Source organism: Podarcis muralis, chromosome 13 (assembly GCF_964188315.1).
Source record: "Podarcis muralis chromosome 13, rPodMur119.hap1.1, whole genome shotgun sequence".
NCBI classification, from domain to species: Eukaryota; Metazoa; Chordata; class Lepidosauria; order Squamata; family Lacertidae; genus Podarcis; species Podarcis muralis.
In genome coordinates this window covers 21,546,633-21,568,692 of record NC_135667.1, presented here as the reverse complement: position 1 = coordinate 21,568,692, position 22,060 = coordinate 21,546,633, and the positions used below count along the sequence as shown (strand labels likewise).

Below are 22,060 nucleotides of genomic sequence, written 5' to 3'. Positions count from 1 at the left end.
GTTCTTAACCTGAAGCACTATTTCTTGGTTAGCAGTCTGTAACCTGAAGCGTATGTAACCTGAGGTACCACTGTATTCAACAACAAAAACAGCGGCAATTTGTTGTTGACAAAGAACAACTGGACATATAAAAAGCCCCATTACCTTCAGCAGCCTCATCAAACCTAAATCCGGCCCTGCTGACTGGTGAAGTGAGCTTCATGACTTGAGTGGGTTCTAGTCTAACATTCTACACCACACTGACAACAAACAACTCCCTTTCTCTCTGGCATTGCATCATTGCATCACCTAACACGGAACAAGAAAGAAACCAAAAGCTTTCATGAGGGGTATGGAGGCAGAAACCATTTTGGTCCAGCTGAGGCAAATCATCATACGCAAGCATCCCAGTACAGTGGTACCTCACAAGACGAATGCCTCGCAAGACGGAAAACTCGCAAGAAGAAAGAGTTTTCCGTTTTTCGAGGTGCTTCGCCAGACGAATTTCCCTATGGGCTTGCTTCGCAAGAAGAAAGCCCATAGGGAAATCTCCGGGGACCTCTTTTAAAATGCTGGCAGTTGGGAGCAAAGACTTTTGCCCACCACTGGCCTTCAGAAGAGGTCCTGGACCTCTTCTGAAGGCCAGCAGGGGGCAAAAGTCTTTGCTTCCCCCCCGCCTGCCTTCCTGGGACAGCGGAAACTTCTCCGCTGTCCCGGGCGATCTTAAAATGCTGGCGGGCGGCAGCGAAGCCTTCGCTGCCGCCCGCCAGCATTTTAAAATCGCCCCGGGACAGCGGAGGCTTCGCTGCCACCCGCCAGCATTTAAAAATCGCCCCGGGACAGCGGAGGCTTTGCTGCCACCCGCCAGCATTTTAAAATCGCCCCGGGACAGCGGAGGCTTCGCTGCCACCCGCCAGCATTTTAAAATCGCCCCGGGACAGCGGAGGCTTCGCTGCCACCCGCCAGCATTTTAAAATCGCCCCGGGACAGCGGAGAAGTCTCCGCTGTCCCGGGGGCTTTTAAAATGCTGGCGGTCGGCAGCAAAGCCCTCCTGTCCCCGGAGCTTGCGGGGCGGGAGGTGGGGAGAAGGGCTTTTCTTCCCACCGCCAGCCTTCAGAACAGCCTTCTGAAGGCTGGCGGTGGGAAGAAAAGCCCTTTCCCCCCCCCCCAGCCTTCAGAAGAGGTCGGGGGACAGACTGTCCCCGGACCTGGTCTGAAGGCAGTTTCCATAGGAACGCATTGATTGATTTTCAATGCATTCCTATGGGAAACCGTGCTTCGCAAGACGAAAAACTCGCAAGAAGAAAAAACTCGCGGAACGAATTAATTTCGTCTTGCGAGGTACCACTGTATATCATTTGGGAATTTCATAGCTTCTAGGGTTCCCTGCTGCGGCCCATTCCCTCCTCATAAGAAGACCCCTGCTGGATCAGGCCAATGGCCCACCTAGTACAGCATCCTGTTTTCACCGTGGGCAGCTCTCTGTGGGAAGCCTAAAAGCAAAAGCTCACTTGAGATTTCCAGCAACTGGTACTCAGAGGCATCCTGCCTCCAACAATGGAGGGAGGGCATAGACATTGTGGCTAGCTCAGTTGGTAGAGCATGAGACTCTTCATCTCAGGGTCATGGGTCTGAGCCCCAGATTGGGCAAAAGGGTCCTGCATTGCAGGGGGTTGGACTAGATGACCCTTGTGGTCCCTTCCAACTCTACAGTTCTATGATTCCGTGCTCCATGAAATTGGTCTGATCTTTTAAAGCCATCCAAGTCAGTGGCCAATACTACTTCCGGAGTTTACGTGTCATGTGGAGAAGTCCTTTCTTCTGTGTGTCCCGAATCTTCCAATATACTTCTTGCAGTAGCCTTGCTCCCAGATCCTTCCACCTCACAACCTACCAGAGCCCCCCAACTCCTCTCCCATAGAACTGGATCATTCCTATCCAAAGAAAAGCTGAATGGACAGCCTAGGTGACATGGGGAAGAACTGCCCCCCTCTGGGAAAGAACAGGGGTTGTTCTCACATCCCCAGGTTGGTTAAAGGTTAAAAAAAAGGTAAAAGACCCCTGGATGGTTAAGTCCCATCAAAGGCGACCATGGGGTTGTGGTGCTCATCTCGCTTTCAGGCAGAGGGAGCCAGCACTTGTCCACAGTTTTCTGGGTCATGTCTAAACTGCTTCTGGTGCAACGGAAAACCGTGATGGAAACCAGAGCGCATGGAAATGCCGTTTACCTTCCTGCCGCAGCGGTACCTATTTATCTACTTGCACTGGTGTGCTTCCGAACTGCTAGGCTGGCAGGAGCTAGGACAGAGCAACGGGAGCTCACCCCATCACGCGGATTCGAACCGCCAACCTTCTGATTGGCAAGCCCAAGAGGCTCAGTGGTTTAGACCACAGCACCAGCCCGCCCCCGCCCCCCTCCAGAGCTAGTGGCTCACCTCTCAGCAACAGCAGCAGCAGCAGCACAATCTGGGAACAGCAGAAACTCAGCATGGTAATCCTGCTCCGAGGTCAACGAGGGAAGGAGAGAGCGCTGGGCTTGGTTGCTGAAGCACCCTTGGCACAAAACCCAGAGCAGCCTCTTGGTGTCACTGAGTACCAAAAAGGCTGCCAAGTAGCTAAATCCAAGCTGTTGGGTGCTGCCGTCCACCACCCGCCTACAGCCACCCAGTGAAGCCAGCTCAGCTGCCTACTTTTCACCACTGGGAGAGCAAGGCTCCCTAGCTCTTTCCATCTCCACCACTGTCTCTCTGGTTGGGGAGCAAGGGCTAGTGAGCTCTTAGTTCATGAAACATGTGCACACCTACCTGTTTGCATGCATAGATGTGTGCCTGTTGTAGGATTACCATAGGCTACGGAGGATGGGGCTCCTATTTCTTTAAAGTCATGTGGAACAGAGAATTTCAGTTGGCGTAGTTCATTATTCAGCAGAGAGGGGAAAGCTGTTCTGCACGCCCACGGAAATTCTTCCTTCAACATCATACAAAGCTACACATTTGTTCCTGGGCTCCATTCAAGTTGCTGAGACTGACCTTTGAATGGTTTGCGATATGGACACTCAAAGGACCAATCCTTCCTGGAACCCTATGCCCAGGACCCAAATTTCAAAGTGATGGTTTGGAGGCACCCCCAATAAGCACAGGAAGGACTTCTCCACCAAATGTTGCAACTCCCCACCCCTGGAAGAGGGTCTGCCCCAAGCTAGTCAATCCCCTTTTCTCTAGAAGAACAGAAAATCACCACTGTAGTACAGTACAGAATTTCAGTACTAATATTGGCTTATTGCAGGGGGCGAAGGTTGTCCCCAAATTCAGCCATCAGGTTTTATTGGTATTACCTGTGTTCTTTCTCTGGATGCTTTCTCCTATACAGCTAACCAACATAGCGCCCTTGTGACAATTTTGGACTACAACTCCCATCAACCCAAGCCAGCATTGCCAATGGTCAGAGATGATAGGAGTTGTAGTCCATAAAACATTTGGAAGGCACATTGGCTACCTTGTTTTGATTTGTGTTTGAGCCTTTAAAACTCTGGTTCCTCCTTACATTTCCAGACATTTTATTTTTCAAATCTAGCTCAGTCGCTTCTCATCAGTTGAGCAAAACAAGGTAAGGAAGAAGGAAATACACAGATTGGTCCCCCAGCAGAAGCTCAGTCTTCAAGGGTCAGCATTCAGACCTTCCAAGCTTTCTCTGAGGACAGGCCAACTTGCACGCCAAAGCAAGATGGCCACAGTGAAACACATTGGGAGAAGGTAGGGTGGGTCACAAAAGGACATTGGTTAAGGCCAGGACAAGGAGTGGAATCAAGAGGGTAACCAAACTGGTATGGACATTAGTGGCTGCCAATTTCTCATGTGTGGTGTCTTCAATCCAGTCCATGAAGGAGGTGACTAGGGTGTAGATGCCGGGTTGAGAGCTCTCCACACAACCAAATGTTATGCTCACTCCCGTCAGGAACCAGATATCATTCTGCTGACAGACTAGAGGTCCCCCTGAGTCGCCCTGCCAAGAAAAGGAGACAGGGTCTCCATTACTCTCTTGAGAAGAGGCACCAAAATGCACAGAGGATTTGATAACCTGAAACAAATTGCATGAATGTGTTTATTTATCACACTGGTGTCCATTCCTGTTTCTCGTTTTCCCAGTTTGAAGTTCAGTTCTCCACATTTCCACATCAGCTTGCAATTGTTTTTAATAAAAAAAAGTCCTCATGAAATTTAATCAGCGTTTGAGAGCAAATTTCTCCTGATATGAATATTTTTGTACACCATTTTGCCTAATATGCACATTTTTTGCAAAGCAATTGCCTCTGATATAATTCAATTTTACATGTTATTTTGACTAACGTATGTATTAACACGCACACTTTGCTTTGGCACATGCATTTTTGTACATATTACTTGACTGGGGAACTACACTGCCAAAAAAAGCCCCCCCAAAACATATTTCAAAGGATGGCTGTGTTTGTTTTGCAAAGTGCAAATAAGGTAGCTTTGCCTTAAATGCAAACCAAATAAAAAAAAAATTCCCTTCTCTATCCTAACAAACTGGCATTATATTATGTGACATATTGCTGCTATTCTTTGAGATAATGTAAGATCAACACCACTGCCTGTATTTCTGGACTCTCTTGGAGTGTGGTGGGATGGCACTGTCATGACACATACCGTAAAATTTACCAGTACACCACTGTCTATATTTTCCAGGGCTGGACAGTGCTACTGAAAACAAGTTTTGGTTCGGCTGCGATGACCACAAACTCACAATATTTCTGCCATCGTAGCCTCACAGGCTGCTCCTGTCCCCGCCCCTGCAATATCCTACATCATTGCTATAATACTCTGGTTCATGATTCTTACAAAGCAGGCATGCTTCCCAACTTCTGAATACCCAGCACAGATCATGTCATCATAGATGAACCTGTAGCCCTTGGGGATGGTCTTGTCACTACTTATGTTGTGATAGACTCCGTTGCAGTCTTCAGCTTCTATGATCAGCACTTCCACCTTCTGTAGGGTCTGAGTGACTAGGGAGGCTTGGGCAAAAGAAAGGAAGCATAAGGCACAGCCTCAAATTTTACCAGACAACATTCATTACAGCCTTACTGGTTTTTAAGAGCCAACCAGCACATAGTTTGCTGGTTTGGAACACAAAGTTGCCCAGCTTGTAAAGGATGGGCATGTTCTGAATCAGGCTTCATTCCCCACAAAAAAATTCTGCAGCTCATTGATACAGACCACGCTGGCTCTTTCATCAAATCACAACAAAGTGATTAACAGCGATAGCTGCATTGCAAGGGGATGGACTAGGACTCTTTGGGTCCCTTCCAACTCTACTATTTTATGGTTCTATTGGGAACCAACTTGGTTGTCAATAGCACCTCCACCAGACTGAAAGGTCAGCTCACTAGCTGTGCAACTACGCCCCTGAGAAGTGAGGGAAGGGCCAGAAGAGGAGGTGGTCTGTATCCACCTGCATCCTTTGGGTCATGCTCTCTGCCAAGGCCAGGTGGAACTTAGACTGGCTTCAGGGTGAGGTTTAAGCTGGGCACCAGGCAGCATCAAAGCTGAATGCAGGGACCCAGGCTATGCTCCACAACCACAAAGCTGCTATGTTGATTCAGCAGGGAGCAAGCTGAGTCTCAGCCCTCTAGATTAGCAGCACAGCTGAGTCTTCATGGTGAACCCCACACATCCTGGAAGATGCTACCTTGCTGAAAGGAGGCCAGCTCTCTCCACTAGCCTCTTGCTGTGATGGGGCTGGGCGAGTCTCTGGTCACGCTGGGCCCTCCATAGAGTCTTCCCAGTCCAAAGATGGCAGTGCCACCTCCTTTGGCTGGGGTCATGCTGGCCCTACAAGTTCCTCTGGTAGAACTGCTTCTGGGGTGCACTTGAAGGGGACACTGAAACCTGGTCCCTGACCCTGCTTTCCCCTACTTGTGATCATTGTTATGGGGCGCTCCTGCCACCTTCCCAACTTCTTATCAACACAGATTCCTGTCTTCCTAGTCAATATGATTCCCAGCCTCCCGCCTAAACCCTTCTTCTCCCCTAAAGCCACAAAGCAGTGCCACCATCTCCAATAAACAGCATGACTTAGCGAGACCCCAAGCTTGTTCTTACCTCCTTTAAAGGGGACGCCCCAGCCAGCAATCCAGCACATCATCCCTCCGTAGAAGACAAAAGGTTGAAAAGTATTTGGGAGGCAGACAGGCATAATCATTTTGGAGAAACGCACTGCATTTGCCAGCTGCACCAGAGCAATATCGGCACTAAGGCCAACTCCAGCATAAAACGGGTGTATTATGATCTTGTTGACATTGGATGAGAACATGGCAGCTGAGGGTGCAGTGAGCTCATATTCCCCCACGTTTACTCTGTACTCACGTACATTCAGTGGCCTGTGGGAGACAAAGAGCAATCAGTGACTTGCGCAGTGGGAAGGCTCGTGTTCAAATCCTTACTCAGCTCTGAAGTTCTCTAGGAATCCTTTGGAAAGGAGCCCACTCTGTCTTCAAGGGGTTGTTGGGAGGCTAATCATCAAGTAGTTTCCTCAGAAGAAAACCCATCCCCCCACACACCCACGTAGGATTTACTTCCATAGAAACAGGTTTAGATATTCAGAGAAAAATGGATGAAGTACCCAAGCACTGTTCCTGGCTTCTGACACATGCTCTAAACCAGTGTTTCCCAACCTTGTGCCTCCAGCTGTTTTTGGACTACAATTCCCATCATCCCTTGCCACTGGTCTTGCTAGTCAGGGATGATGGGAGTTGTAGTTCAAAAACAGCTGGAGGCACAAGGTTGGGAAACACTGCTCTAAACCATTATAATACACCTGTCAGGGGTTCAGGGAGAGAGGCACAGATGAGGGAGGAGACTGAGAGCGAGGGGGAAGGATCCCGGAATGAGGAGGAGGAGGATGACAATGACTTGAGGGCTTCCATGAGTCTCTCAAGTGAATCGGAGGATTCCCAAAAGGGGGCGCCCCTGGTCAGGCCAAGGGGAGCCACAGGGGGGACTCGTCAGGAGCAGGGGAGCAGCAGGGAAACCCCGAGTGGGAGTGGGAGATCGGGGCCGGCTTCCCAGCCGGAACGGAGTGAAGAGGGTGGAGTTCCCAGTGTGACAGACGAAGCAGAGCAGGAAGCAGAGAGGGGAAGGAGATCGGGGCAAGACGTCCTGCCGGAAGGGGCGGAGAGTAGTACAGAGAGTAGTGTAGCTGTCAAGAGGAAGGTCAGGGGTAGCGAACGCGCGCCAAGTTCAAATGTGGAGGCGCGCGGAAATGCGGAGAGCCCGGAGGAGGAGCCTGGTCCCAAAGCACGGAGGAGGGGGGAGCAGGCGTCTGGGGACTCAGCATCAGGGGAAAGCAGGAGGGAAGGAACCCAGGGGGGCAGAAAGACCCTGCGGAAAAGGAAGGACAGGAAGAGGTGGACTAGCACAAGCCTCTTAAACTGGTGTAGAGGCGGGACTGATTCAGAGGGGACTTCAGCGGTCTAAGCGTAACAGACGTGGGGCTGCGCGCCTCGGCTGTGGAACAAACAATGTACTTCAATAAAGACTTTTGTAAATAAAGTGGACTTGGCGTTGGTCTCTTGTGAGCTGGGACCTGAGGCGGCCCTGACAACACCAAATAAGGATTTAAATCAAGCAGACACTGTGCACTCTCCTTCCTCGGAGGTTTTTAAGCAGAGGTTGGATGGCCATCTGCCATGGATGTTTTAGCTGAGATTTCTGCATTTCAGGGGGTTGGACCAGATGATCCTGAGTGTCCCTTCCAACTCTACAATTCTATGAATCAGTTGCCAGCATAATAGTGTTAATTCTGCATTTGACATGATGAACTCTTAACTATGAGTAACTATTATAACTATTATTAATGTTGCATTTTATTAAAGTGAATTAATATTACACTTTAGAGAGTCACATTTCAAGTTGTTAACTCTAAACATAGTTTCCAAATTTTGCCATTTTTGGTATCAGCAACATGGAGTTCTTGCACTGAAGAATTTCAGTGGTGATGCTGGATCACATGGTGTTGATGATTTGTAATCAGGCCCTTCATCCCAAAGGAGCTCAGGGTGGCAAATAGCAAAATGTTAAAACAGTGCAAATTTAAAATCAAGTAAAAGCATTTAAACACAATTTAAAACCGTCTGAAAGAATTTAGAGCCTCTAAGAATCATTTAAAAGCAATTACATACCCTCATCAAATTCAGGGTTGCCATGTCTTGTACCTCTCGGCCATCAAATGCCTGAGTCAACAGGAATGTTAATAAATTTCAAGTGAAAACCAATACAGAGGGAAACAGGAGCATCTCACCAGGGAGGGCATTCCATAAATGGGGAACCACCACTGAGAAGTCCCTGTCACACCGTGTCATAGGCCAATGCTAACTGGGCAGCAGCCAGAAGTGGCACCACCAACAGGGCCTCCCGGGCCAATCGTATGGCTCAAAATGGTTGATTAGGCAATAATAATAATTATAATTTATTATTTATACCCCGCCTATCTGGCTGGGCTTCCCCAGTCACTCTGGCCAGCTCCCAACCGAATATTAAACACACTATACAGCATTAAACATTAAAAACTTCCCTAAACAGGGCTGCCTTCATATGTTTTTTAAATGTAAGGTAGTTGCTTATTGCCTTGACATCTGATGGGAGGGTGTTTCACAGGGCAGGCGCCACTACCAAGAAGGCCCTCTGCCTGGTTCCGTGTAACCTCACTTCTTGCAATGAGGGAACCGCCAGAAGGCCCTCGGCGCTGGACCTCAGTGTCTGGGCTGGACAATGGGGGTGGAGACGCTCCTTCAGGTATACAGGACTGAGGCTGTTTAGGGCTTTAAAGGTCAGCACCAACACTTTGAATTGTGCTCAGAAATGTACTGGGAGCCAATGCAGATCTCACAGGACCAGTGTTATATGATCTCGGCGGCCATTCCCAGTCACCAGTCTAGCTGCTGCATTCTGGATTAATTGCAGTTTCCGAGTCACCTTCAAAGGTAGCCCCACATAGAGCGCACTGCAGTAGTCCAAGCAGGAGATAACAAGAACTGGCAAGACAGTCTACAGGCAGGTAGGGTCTCAGCTTGCATACCAGATGAAGCTGGTAGACAGCTGCCCTGGACACAGAATTAACCTGTGACTCCTTGGACAGCTGTAAGTCCAAAATGACTCCCAGGCTGCGCACCTGGTCCTTCAGGGGCACAGTTACCCCATAATAATGGTTGGCTGCACTGATCTTCCCAACAGGCTGCTTTCGACTCACCCATCAAAGCAATGGGCAGCTGTCACCACCCACTGAGATGAGATCAGGCTTCCACCGCACACATGCACCCTGTTCCTTCGGATGCTGACGGTCCACGGCCATTCCCCTTCATCAGCTTCCTGCCACCCAGTTAAACGAGTGGTGTGCTTCACTTCAGGCTGGCCGCAGGCTGCAGAGAGGAACCAGGAGCAGTCAGAGGGGCAGGGAGCAAAGCTAAGATTGATGAGCACCTGCCCCTTGTAGCTATGGACTCACATATCTTCCTCACCTGGTTGAGCAGAATTTTTATTGGTACCTGCAAAAGGAAAGGAGGCAGGAGTCAAGAAGGCAGGGTGGGAAATTGTGAGCATTAAGGTGGAGCAGTGGTGGCTGGTCCCCATTGGGACTGATAGGGTGGGAGGCAAGGAGGCCAACAGTAGGTGGTGCCAGAGCTGGCAGAGCCAACTAATTTTCATTTTGCCCCCATCCTCCTCCCTACTGAATTCTACAAGGGGCAACACCAAGACTAAAGAGGAGAAAGCTGCCAGTTAGTGCTACCTTCAGGACTAGAAGCAAGGAAGGAGAATGAGACTTTGTGCTGACCACCAGGCAAGGGCTTTTTCCACCAGGCAAGGGCTTTTTCCACCAGGCAAGGGCTTTTTCCACCTGCAGGGGGCAGGGGGAGAGCCAGTGTGGTGTAGTGGTTAAGACTCATAATATGATGAACTGGGTTCGCATCTCCGCTCCTCCACATGCAGCTGCTGGGTGACCTTGGGCCAGTCACACTTCTCTGATGTCTCTCAGCCCCACTCACCTCACAGAGTGTTTGTTGTGGGGGAGGAAGAGAAAGGAGAATGTTAGCCTCTTTGAGACTCCTTAAAGGGAGTGAAAGGCGGGATATCAAATCCAAACTCTTCTTCTTCTTCCCTGGAAAAGACCCTGATGTTGGGTAAGATTGAGGGCACAAGGAGAAGGGGACGACAGAGGATGGGATGGTTGGACAGTGTTATAGAAGCAACCAACATGAATTTGACGAAACTCCAGGAGGCAGTGGAAGACAGGAGTGCCTGGCATGCTCTGCTCCATGAGGTCACAAAGAGTCAGACATGACTAATCGACTAAACAACAACATTATGTTATTGATATTTATTGTTTATAAGCCACTTTGTGACTCGTGTGAATGAAAAGTGGCATAGGAAGGAAGGAAGGAAGGAAGGAAGGAAGGAAGGAAGGAAGGAGGCAGGCAGCTGGGGTTTGCCTGAGGGTAGACTGATGTGATGGATAGCCCACAGGAACGCCAAGCTGGTCTATGGTGAAGTGTGGCCATGTCAAGAGCATGACAGAGCAAGCCACTAAAAAGCCACCAATGGCCAAAAGGAGATACCTTGGGAAGCTTCTAACACAGCAATGAATCTGCCTCTGGAGTGTTGATAATAAACATCTTCTGAGTTCGGTAGCACAGAAATAGGTGCACGGAGGAAATCCAAACCTCCCAAAAGTCGTTGAAAGGCAGACCATGTTTTGGTCCAGCTAAGACTTAGCCACAAGTCTGATCATACAGTACCAGAAAATAGAATTCTAGTCCTCCCACGTTCCAGACTCTGGGCTCCAAATACACAAAGACATCTCTTTTCAATCACACATTAGAGTTGCCAACCAGATTCTGGCAGGGTCCCAGTGCATTTGATTTCTGCCTGCAAGGGGTCAACAAGTGAAATCTTCCCCAATATTGCATCTCCAAAAGAAAAACAACCCATTTGAATGTTTGCATAAGATGCAGTGTGTCTGGCAAGGGCAAAAAGTGTTCCCAGAGCAGAGGATATAGTTTACGTATTTGGGGCCCTGGATCTCATTTCTCAAGGCCCCTTAATTCCCACCAAACTTTCACCCCATCTACTAACACAACTGCTTTAACAGCTAGAGTCCGCACCTAGGAATCTGCATATCCCCTGGCTTCTAGGGTCTCTTGCTATGACCCACTGTCCTCTCAGTTAAAGTATCCTTGCCCTTTTGCTTCTTCCACTTTGTATCCCAACCCCAATTCCTCTCTCCCCCCCCCCCCAAGAGAATCCAGGAGTCCTGGATCATTCCTTCCCAAAAACGAGCAAAATTGGCAGCTCAGATGGGACACAGAATGGCTGCCATGCGTGGAGGGAAAGAGAACAGGGGTAGTTCTCACATTCCCAGGGGACCACACAGACAAATATACACCACTCCTGATGCCTCACCTCTCAGCAACAGGAGGAGGAGCACAATCTGGGAAGAGCAGAAACTCAGCATAGTCCGGGCAGCCCTGGATCATCCAATTCTGATGCCAACCAGAGAAGAGACTGCTGGGCTTGGCTGCTTAGTCCAAGCAACCTTGCAGGATCAGTGCACCAGGGAAAGGGCACAATCCAAGAGCTGGTGGTTATTGTCCTGGTGGAGTCTGCTTAGCTGTTCTTTCAACATCTACCACTCCACGATATTTATTTGCAGAAATTTCTACACCAATAATGAGAAAAAGGATAATGTTGGTGAACAGCATAAAACAAACAATAAAATATGACAGTAATAATACTGACCTATCTCATAGGTTGGGGGGGTAGGAGAAATGAGGTAATATAGAATTTGGGGAAATAATATAAAATTTGGAGGACTGATACAATACAGAATTTGGGGGATGGCTTCTGATCACAGGTTGTGGTCTGCCCTGCCCTCTATTTAAGCCAGCAAAGCACAGCCGCTGTGCTACAAAACCCAAGACGTAAATGATCTTCGGCTCTGCCCGCAGTAGCAATCAGTGTAAACTCAAACACCATCCCATCTCCTCCCAGCCTTTATCCAGCCCTAAAGTTGTCAAGGCCCCCAGCACCCAAAGGCCTGTAGGGCAAGGGGGTGGGGCTTGTGGTGTCATGATGAGGCAGAGCCACATGATGTCAAAAAGTTGTAAACCCCTGAAAGTCAAAACTCTGCTATAAGGTAACAGCAGCAGGCAACGGGGTAGATGAACCTGTCATTTCAGCTTTCCCCAGTCATTACACATTCCCTCCTCAAAAATGAACATTTCTCCTAATATTTGTATAGTTGTGCACAATTGTTCCTAGTAGAGGCATGTTTTGCAAGCAAAACCTCCTTAACAGAATGCATTTTTGTACATTATTTTCACTAATACACACATTTTGGGATGCACATTCTTTTGAAGAGCTGCATCAGACTATTCAGGCAAGTGCAATTTTCAAAGGAGACAGCTGTGTTCCTATTCACATATTGGTTCAGAAACTTCAATTCGTTCATTGTTAACCTATCCTTGCTACAGATTGCTGTTGAAACTCTTATTCCCATTCCAAAATAAAGAACAGCAACTGACACACACGGGATATGAGGGAACCTTATGCCAGTTCCTTTTGGAGGGTTTACCACTGCTACTGACCCACTCATGGGGGCTATGAGGTCAATTTAGTACAGTGGTACGTCGGGTTAAGTACTTAATTCGTTCTGGAGGTCCGTTCTTAACCTGAAACTGTTCTTAACCTGAAGCACCACTTTAGCTAATGGGGCCTCCTGCTGCTGCCGCGCCGCCGGAGCACGATTTCTGTTCTCATCCTGAAGCAAAGTTCTTAACCCGAGGTACTATTTCTGGGTTAGCGGAGTCTGTAACCTGAAGCGTATGTAACCTGTAGCGTATGTAACCCGAGGTACCACTGTATCTGCAAGCTGCCTTGAGTCCCATCAGTGAAAAAGGTGGGGTATTAATAAATTTATTATTACTATTACTATTATTATTATTATTATTATTAGTTATGCCAGGTTACTGCTCAAAGTGAATTGAGCATGCATAAGAGGAGTTTGGACTAGATGACCCACAGAGCCCCTTCCAACTCTACAAGTCTATGATTCTTTCATCTCTTCCTGCCTATTTTCTTCTCTCACACATGCAATACACTTCTTTTTGTCACCAATTCCAAGCTACTTGAATCAGGAGTGCCAACTTGGTCCCACGACTGTGGGTGCCCAGAGCCGTGGGTGCCATCCAGTGTGCATGGCCTTGGCACCGAAATTTGTGGGTGCCAGGTCCCTTCATGGGGATTTTTATGGGTGCTCGGGCACCCAGGGCCCCAGGGAGTTGGCACTTATGACCTGAACCACTCCCAAGTCCAATCTTTATTTCTAACAAACAAAACAATACAACTGCCTGCTTCAAACCAAAGTGGATGGAGTGTGGGTGGAGGAATGGAATGGAGTGGTGGGGCAGGACAGGGCATGGTGAACTAAACACCTCACCCCACCTCCCACTGGTCAAATAAAATATTGATTGGACAACATAGTGCCTGCTGGCCCCTGGTGGCGAGACATGGAGGCACATGCAGATATGCCTAGCAGCCATTTGGTCCCATTGCCCAACTTCATTGTATACTTCAAAAGAGTCAATAATTTGTACTAATTTTTGACTCTGGAAGGTGGCCTCGTGGCCATGACATCAGCCTGATGAACTCCCCACCACCACCCCATTTTGCTTCATCCCCCTGCTTCATATAACATTTTGCCTGGTGAAGAGCTCTGCGGAACCCGAAAGCTTGCCACGCTTCTGTGGCATTTGATTTAATAATGTATTAAGATTTTAGAGGAGTGTGGTTCCTCATGGGGCAACATGGCTACATTTGTTTTGTTTGTTTTTTTAGAACTTGGTTGTATTTGTATGCAGATTAACATTTTCAAAAGGCACTCCCAACATTTCTCCAGATGTTTTCAAATGTACTTTGTTGAACCTTGAGCCTTAAATTTAGGCTCAATACTGTGATTGGGAGCTTAAACTGGTTTGTTAAGCAGGGTCCTGTGCAGCTCACTGGCTGGGGTTTCTCCTAGGCTACAGGAAAAGTGGACGTTGATACATACAACACAACAGAAATAGCAATTTCCCAGTCACCCGGACAATAGGGAGAAGCAAGTGCAAATCTCACGTGGGATCACAAAGCGTACATGTCAGGAAGATGGCCTTTTCCTGATATGCAAGGTTTACACACGCAAGCTTGTGGCAAGGGGAGAGGTTGTGCACAGGTGTTAGGGAATCTTCACCTCCCTGCAGTCTTAACTGACCACACATTGGAATAATCCCTTATCATTGCGACTCCAGTAATTTTGTAAAAAGCTGGCCCTTTCTACCTGTAGTTGTCAGATTATGGCTACATGTAAATGAAACGATGCATTTTGTCACGCATAAAAATCGCACAGGGACTCCACAGGTCTCCTCCACAAGCAGTAATGAATGAGTAAAGGATTGGTGCAAAGAGAAGAGCCTCTTTTCTCCAGCCAGCATCCAAACTGTCAGTTGGCTGCCGTTATGAGTGAGCTATGGACTAGAGTCCATGAAACGCAATGCTACAAAATGGTGGTCCTTCCAAGAAGTGGGGGGGGGGTCCTTCTCAAGATGGCAGCAGCCTCAGTCCACAGTTACATAACGCTCTTGCGCTTGACCACCTCATCCCAGTGGTCGCTGGGCAGCCTCCCTTGGCTCGGGGAGGCGGAAACGACCTTCCTAAGATGGCTCCCCGCGATCGCCGTTTCTATCCTTCCTTGTAAGGCTTGCTGTCAAGGCTTAAACAGGGTTAAAACACCAGAGATAAGGATTAAATGCTTCCCCGGAGACCAGAGAGACGCAGGAGCCTTGACAGACGGGTAGCATGACGGCAACCTTTGACCTCCACCAAACTGGCGGAAGCAAGCCCCCCGCACTGCCGCCTCATAAAATGGGGCTTGGGAAGAGGAGAATTATGTGCGAGGAGACCTTCTCAGCATGGCTGCGTTTGAGCGCGCCCTTCGCAAGATGGCGGCGATTCCTGTCATAACCCGCCTGCCTTCCTCGCCCCGCCCGCACCACCACCACTCTCCGCTCTCTCTTTTATCTCTATGGTTCCTTCTCGAGCGTCCCTTTGACTTAGTTGTCTATGGTCTTCCGCACCCAATCGAAAGCCGCCGAGCGCTCCCGAAACGCATGCGCCGCTCCGCTCCTTCCGTCAAACCCGGCTGGGCCGTCCCGAGGTTGCGGTGCATGTTGGGATACTGGGGGTTCTGCTGCTTTTTCCTCTCTGGGGGGTCTGGGCTGAGGTTGCGGCTGCAGAGATGGTGAGTAGGGGAGGGGGAGCAGGAGAGGAGGGAGGGGGGGACCGTCGGCAATAATAACAATAGTGCTGGTAGTAATAATAGTAGCAGGCGTAGGGATACTCTCCCTCCCACTTCCTCCGCCGGCCCCCGCCCCTCCGCCGGCCCCCTTCACCTTTTTCTACACCCCCCATACCCCAGATTTAAGTATCTCCCTCCCAACCCCCAGCGCCTCCCCTGTGGCTCCCCCCACCTCGCCCCATCTTCTTCATATATTCATTTCTTTTTGCCCTCTTACCCTCCTATCCCCCTGTTCTCTGCCTCCCCCTCACCCCCTACCATCCTATTTCGTGGCAACCATCCCTTTCCCCTTTTTGGGTGGCAACCCTTTCCAGTTTCCCTTGTCAAAACTGGAGAAGGTCCCTCCGCGTCTCGTCCTCTTCTTCCCTTTCCTGTTTCCCTCTCTGCCCACCATTGGGTGTGTGCGCTCCCTTGTTGTTGTTCACACTAATAATAGCGTCCAGGCGGTGTTTTTTTTTTATCTTTCCCTTCCCCCATGGAGCCCAGGGCTGTGTTTGTGGTTATGCTCCGGCCCCCGAAATTTAATGCTTACAACAGCCCTGTGTGGTAGGTTGGGCTGGGAAGAGATGATTGGCGCACGGTCGAGCAGGAAGTTTCAGAGTCCCCACCCCTTTTTTTCCTGGGATAATCTGAACTCTAGCCCCACTCTAGAATGCACCCATGACACCCAATGACCTGGTTATAGTCCTTTCTGTCTTTCTGCAAAGCATGCCTCATTCCTACTGTCACCCACCAACATCTATCCTGTGTTGGTAATTCTGGCATGCCACAAATGCACGTTAACACACACAGACTATGGTTGCTTTGTGTTGTGGAGCATCACTACCAAATAGGGAAGAGGATGAGATTCCTATGTTAGGTGACCTCTTATCCAAGATTTCTACCCACTCCCTAGTAAGGTTAAATGAGCTGTTTAACGCTTCTGAAGCAAGGCTGTCCATGCTGCTTTATGTTGACAAAAAAGCCAATAAGAAGTTGAGGGGAGTGGAAAATGCATTCAATGATATTTCAGGATTACAGGAGTGTCAAGGAAAGGTTGAAGAGCCTGAGTGCTCTTAATTTGTGGAGCAGGGTGCGGGGATAAGACCTTTCAATATAAGAGGTTGCTTGAAGCAGGATGCCAACCTACAGCCACTGAGAGTTGGGTGAGAGAAAGCTGCATTTGTTCTATTATTGTTTTTGTTGTTATTTTACTCCATCCTTCCTTGGGCTTCAAGGGGTGGGGTGGGACTTGGGTCTCATCCTGTCCTATGGTGGTTCAAGACACCAATCTTTTCTTGTTTCCTAATTAAACTTGAGAGAAGGGGGAAGTGTTTGAAGGTGGCTTCTGTGTCTGAAAATGCAGGAGACAATTGCTCTAAGGAGCTGAGGGAAGCATACACAGTCATTCTCACCCCACCCCACGCAATGTTATCGTCAAAACCACCCTGTGAGATATGGTAGACTAAAGGAAAGTGACTAGCCTAAGATCACCCAGTCAGCAGGGGTGTCATACAGATTTTCTTACTCCGGGAGATGTAACCAGCAAAGGATTGGTTTGTGTAGAATGGGTTGATTAAGCATCAGATAAGAGAGGCTTCCTTTCATGGTGAAGGAGAAGCTAAATGGCCTTTCAGGGACCCTCAAATTCTTAATGGAAAGGTATCCAAGACAGTCCTAAGATTTTCAACAGAGGAGAAAAGACTTTGGATTACACCTCAAAGAAAATGAGCTGGGAAATGATGCCCACACATGTGAGAACAAAGGCTAATGTGGATACTTGAAATTATGTATCTGCATTATATGCAGTGTCAAAACTGCTGCACTACCTATTGTGGGGTATTATTGTTTTAGAATTTGTCAGCCCTAAAGAGGAAAGATGTTGAGTCTCCCCCTGAAACAAGATACAGTGAACAGATTTAGAAATCAAAATACTGGGCCGATGGGGAGGAAACAGTCTGCATTTGGAGATCTTTATCACTGTTGTTACCGTATTTCAGTGCATGAACATCTGACCTTGCAATAATGAGACAAGTTGGGGTTCTTTCAGTTCCAACATGAATGGAGACTGTTCCATGCTAGTTTAACTTCTTAAAGGATATTTATTTATTTATTTTATTTATGAATTGTTTCCTATGAAACATCTGAAAGTGATTTAAATAAAATACAATAAAAACACATTAAACCATTGCATATGTAAAAACTATCCTATTAGAATAAAAAAACCTTCACTTAGAAGGCTTGTTGAGAGAAGTAAGTCTTCCACAGGTGCTGAAAAGCCAATATAAACACCACATGATGTGCAGCAGTTGCTGTCCATTGAGCACTTTGACTTGCATACCTGCAAAATGCTGGTTAGTACCATGAGAACATGGTATTAACCTTGTTTACCCAAATTCAAAAGAAATAAGTTACACCTGGATGCTGTCATTGTGCCCGGGGCATGTTGTACCTTGTGCCAAAAGAATTTTAAAGACTAGTCTACACATGCAGCAGAATGAGTTGGTTGGATACTGAGGTGGTACAGCAGACTTTACCACATCAGGATGCAGGTGGGACACCACACTTTGGACTGCTCCTCCATGTAAAAATGCCCTGCAAGCAGAAAACTAGAACACTAGAAAGGTTCTAGGCTAGTTGCTGATGTGCTAGTTCTCTAACAAAAGTGGAGTTGTTGTTTTTTGTTTTTAAGCTTTGGGGAGGATTTTGAAAATGTTGCTTTTCCCCCACCTACAGTCTGAAGTGGTTCAGTGCCTTCCACCAACTTGTACAGCTTTCAGGGTTGGTTCAAACAACTGTTAAGGAGAAGATTTCATTGCATGCAAAAAAAAATCCTGGGTTGGTGTCTCCAGTTGAAAGGATTAGGGAGATGGTGGTGGGAAAAACTGAAGCCATAGAAAGCCAGTGACAATCGGAGCTGAGCTATTTGGTCACATAGTCAGACATAGTATAATGCAGGTTTCTATGAGTTGCTCCAACCTGCAAATAGCCACTCACATGGACACTTGTGAAAGGTCATAACTGCCTTTATGGAAGTGAGTAGGAACGCTCTTGAGAACTTAGAGGTTCTCTCTCTTCTTTCTTTCTAAAGTTATAAATGGCTTCCATGGCTCAAGCTCCTGAAAAGGTGTTGTGCATCAGCGAATACTTGCTCACCATCCATTGCCACTTTTCCATTTGATAGGACGTCTTTTTAATGATCCGACGTCACAAGACGACCATCTTCACAGACGCCAAGGAGTCCAGTACGGTGTATGAGCTGAAAAGAATTGTTGAGGGGATACTTAAGAGACCCCCAGAAGAACAAAGGCTATACAAGGTAATGGGGGGGTGTTTTTCTCACTGCAGAGCATACCGCAATATCCCCTCCCTGTGGATTGCAGCTATTATAATAACGGCTGGTCTGGTCAACTTTTGTATACAGTGTAGGTGGAGAGAGAGATAACGTCCTTTTCCTAGGGGGGCAAAATTATCTCGGGGCCAACCCTGGGCAGCGGTGATGCTCCTGGGATTTCCCCTCGTCCTTAGTCCCTGTCCTCTCAGGGTAATGCCACTGCCCACAAATGGAGTGGAGCAGAGCTCAAGGCTGTGGGGGGCCTCCCCATTGTGAAAAGCATAGGGTTGCGGATTTACCAAACACGTTGGCTTAATTTTTCACTCCGCTCCTTTCACAGCCTGCTGGAATGCCCCAGAACAAGTCTTGAAATATCAGCTCTACCCTTCAGTCCTACTGTTGCTCATTAAACACCCATCCCCATCACTCCCCCCCCCCCCCAGGATGCATGCTGTTGTGACAATGGCGTGTTCCTTTGCATGCTCCAATCTGCTGGTGTTATGGGGCCACGTTGCGGCCTGTCCTCACAGAGGCAATCTCTGCTGTTCTTTACCTACCCCACTGCAGCAGAAGTTGTGTTGTGCTACCAGGTTAGTTTTTTGGGGTTTTTTGTGCGTTGCTAAGATTTAATTTGTTGTGTAATTGCCACTTCACCCTCCAGGATGACCAACTGTTGGATGACAGCAAAACCCTCGGAGACTGTGGCTTCACCAGCCAGACAGCACGACCTCAGGCCCCAGCAACAGTTGGCTTGGCCTTCAGAGCCAGTGGTGAGTTGGGGTCTCTTGCTTTCTAGATTTGGGAAGGGGAAGGAATAAAATTAATTTGTTCCATGCATCTCTTGTCTGCCCTACAATTTGGGTACTTTTAGGCTGACTAGCCATTAAATCACCTGTTGCCATTCACATTAGTGGAAATTATCAGGGCACCCGTTGCCTTGTGCAGGAATGAGTCGCTGGGAAGAATCTGGGTGCTGCCGGATCCTTGGCTTTTTCTCATGACCCTTTTTGACAAGGCGAATAGTGTGTAGCTGCTGCTTTGGGGCAGAAAGCTGTCTTGCAGTGCAAAGGAATATGGGGGAAGCCGATAGGTAGTTTCTTTCCCCTTAGTTTGCAGGAGGCAAAGCAAGAGAGATGCTACAATAATTTCACCCAATTCAAAGCATCTGTGTGAAACAGTATAGAAGTAAAATCCTCTTTTTAAGAAAGACTTGTGGGGGGGGGGCTGATGTGGGAGTAAGCAGCTGCTATTTTGCATCGCACTCTGCTCACCCGTGCCTTTACAAAAGCTTTCAGCTCAGGGGTTGGAAACCTCAGGCCTGGGATACAAATGCGGTCCTCTCTGCCTGGTCTTCAGAACTCTTCCCCAGGACACCAACCATGCTTTGCATCCTCCTTGTGTCTTTTTGACTGTCTGAAACCTGTCCTTGAACTTGCGGCGATGCCTCTTGTTTGCCTAGCTAGAGAGGGGTGTGCGAGTGTGTGTTGAAAATTAGCCTACTGTACAAATGAAAAAATTGCATTTGTTGTTCTGCACTATTTGACCACAAGCCTTGTCCACCACTGGCATGTGGGCCGCTCTTAGTTGACTTGTGGAATTGTTTGGTTCCAGCCTTGCTAGTTACCAGCTTGCACAAATTCAAACTGACTGTGTCATCTTCTCCTCTTCCTCCTCTCGTGCAGAAGATGCCTTTGAGCCCCTGCGCATTGATCCGTTCTCCAGCCCCCCGGAGCTCCCAGACGTGATGAAGCCCCAGGACTCTGGCAGCAGCGCCAACGAGCAAGCGGTGCAGTGAGAGGCCAAAGGGCGACGGAGCGAGCTGCACAACCCGTGGCGCCCCTTCCCCACCACCCACTCCCTCCCTCAACCCTCCAGCGTGGAGAGAGACATGGCACTGTCCCACCCCTCCAATCCAGATCCCCCTTTTACTCCACCCTTCTCTATACAAGACCACACCTCCTTCCAAGCCCCTCCCCACTCATCAAACAGAGCAATGTTTTCATTTTTGGTTTTGGAAACAATAAAAGTTCAGCTGGTTTTTTTTTCCCCTTGTCTTGTGTTGTGGGCCTGTGCTATGAAACACAAAAAGAACCCTGCTTTCGGGGACTGGGATCATGTCGTGACAACTAGAAAAAGTTTATGCCACACTGAATTTGTGGTGGTCTTTGAGATTCCAGCAAGCAGAGTCTTATGAGACCTTAAAGACTAGGACAGGCTCCCACTCTGGAATTTGTTGTGTGCTGAAAATGCTCTTCTAAGCCCCATGGTAGGTATATTGTCACCGAACAAATGTTAATAGCCATCTCCCATCATGCTGGTGGGAACTTGAGTCCAACAACTTTTTTATTATTGGATTATCACATTGCAGAGCCAGTGTGGTGGTGTGGTTAAGAGCGATAGACTCGTAATCTGGGGAACCGGGTTCGCGTCTCCGCTCCTCCCCATGCAGCTGCTGGGTGACCTTGGGCCAGTCACACTTCTCTGAAGTCTCTCAGCCCCACTCACCTCACAGAGTGTTTGTTGTGGGGGAGGAAGGGAAAGGAGAATGTTAGCCGCTTTGAGACTCCTTCGGGTAGTGATAAAGTGGGATATCAAATCCAAACTCTTCTTCTCTTCTTCTTAAAGATGACTCAGAAACTCAACTAGTCCAAAATACAGCAGCCAGATGCTGACTTGGGTTCTGTTTGGATCTCATAGAACCCCTTTAAAAACGGCTGCACTGGTTGCCAGTTCATTTCTGGGGCCAATTCAAGGTGCTCACATTCATGTGTGAAGCCCTAAATAACTCAGGCCCCAGCTACATGAAAGACCACCTCCTTCCCTACAGACCCTCTCAAGTGGTAAGAGAGGCAGAGGGACCATCTTGCTAGTTCCTCTGCCCTCAGAGGCTTGTGAGGCAGTAGGCCAGGAGAAAGCATTTTATATGGCAGCCCTTTAGTTGTGGAACTCCTGACAGGCATTTATGGCGCCTTTATTTTTGTTTCTGGTAACTGCTGAAGATGCACCTCTTTACCATGGCTTTTGACATTTAAGGTATATATTTTTAGAACCCACCTTAATTCTGTGGTGGCAATTTGTTTTAAACTGTTTGTAGAAATGCGTTTTGATTTTGTAACCCACCTTGTGGCCCTGAGGTAAATAAAGGGTGGGTAATAAATTATAACATCTTGGCCACAGTTTCACCATCCTTGATCTACAGTGAAACCATAAACTGGGTCAATTCCATCATTCTCAAAGTACCTGGGAATGATGTTTTTGCAAGGGAGCTAGGCATAGCTAAGGGCTTTCCTGTAATCCATCTAGTATAACATTTGAAATTACAGTAAGCCTGTAACACACATGGAGGTTGCATTCCAATGATCC

The 22,060-nt window shown here is 48.1% G+C and overlaps 2 protein-coding genes across 7 annotated transcripts; one reads left to right on the top strand and one right to left on the bottom strand.

The window, feature by feature from the left end:
* Window positions 1–3,518: 3,518 nt before the first annotated feature.
* On the bottom strand, window positions 3,519–15,077 carry LOC114581431 (serine protease 27-like). Of its 6 annotated transcripts, none has more exons than XM_028701564.2 (7): window positions 14,990–15,077; window positions 11,454–11,709; window positions 9,515–9,541; window positions 9,247–9,415; window positions 6,102–6,379; window positions 4,839–5,014; window positions 3,519–3,981 (listed from the first exon to the last, which is right to left on the bottom strand). In XM_028701564.2, the coding sequence occupies exons 2-7, from the start codon at window positions 11,503–11,505 to the stop codon at window positions 3,742–3,744; spliced, it is 942 nt and encodes a 313-aa protein (XP_028557397.2). In that variant the 5' UTR covers window positions 11,506–11,709; window positions 14,990–15,077; the 3' UTR covers window positions 3,519–3,741. The 6 variants fall into 6 exon arrangements, with proteins under 6 accessions (XP_028557397.2, XP_028557396.2, XP_077773297.1 ...); XM_028701563.2 differs by lacking the exon at window positions 14,990–15,077 and adding an exon at window positions 14,683–14,970; XM_077917171.1 differs by lacking the exon at window positions 14,990–15,077 and adding an exon at window positions 14,737–14,970.
* A 91-nt stretch (window positions 15,078–15,168) lies between these two features.
* Window positions 15,169–20,734, top strand: ELOB (elongin B). The gene is made up of 4 exons (XM_028701574.2): window positions 15,169–15,327; window positions 18,548–18,682; window positions 19,359–19,467; window positions 20,380–20,734. The coding sequence occupies exons 1-4, from the start codon at window positions 15,325–15,327 to the stop codon at window positions 20,490–20,492; spliced, it is 360 nt and encodes a 119-aa protein (XP_028557407.1). The 5' UTR covers window positions 15,169–15,324; the 3' UTR covers window positions 20,493–20,734.
* Window positions 20,735–22,060: the final 1,326 nt, after the last annotated feature.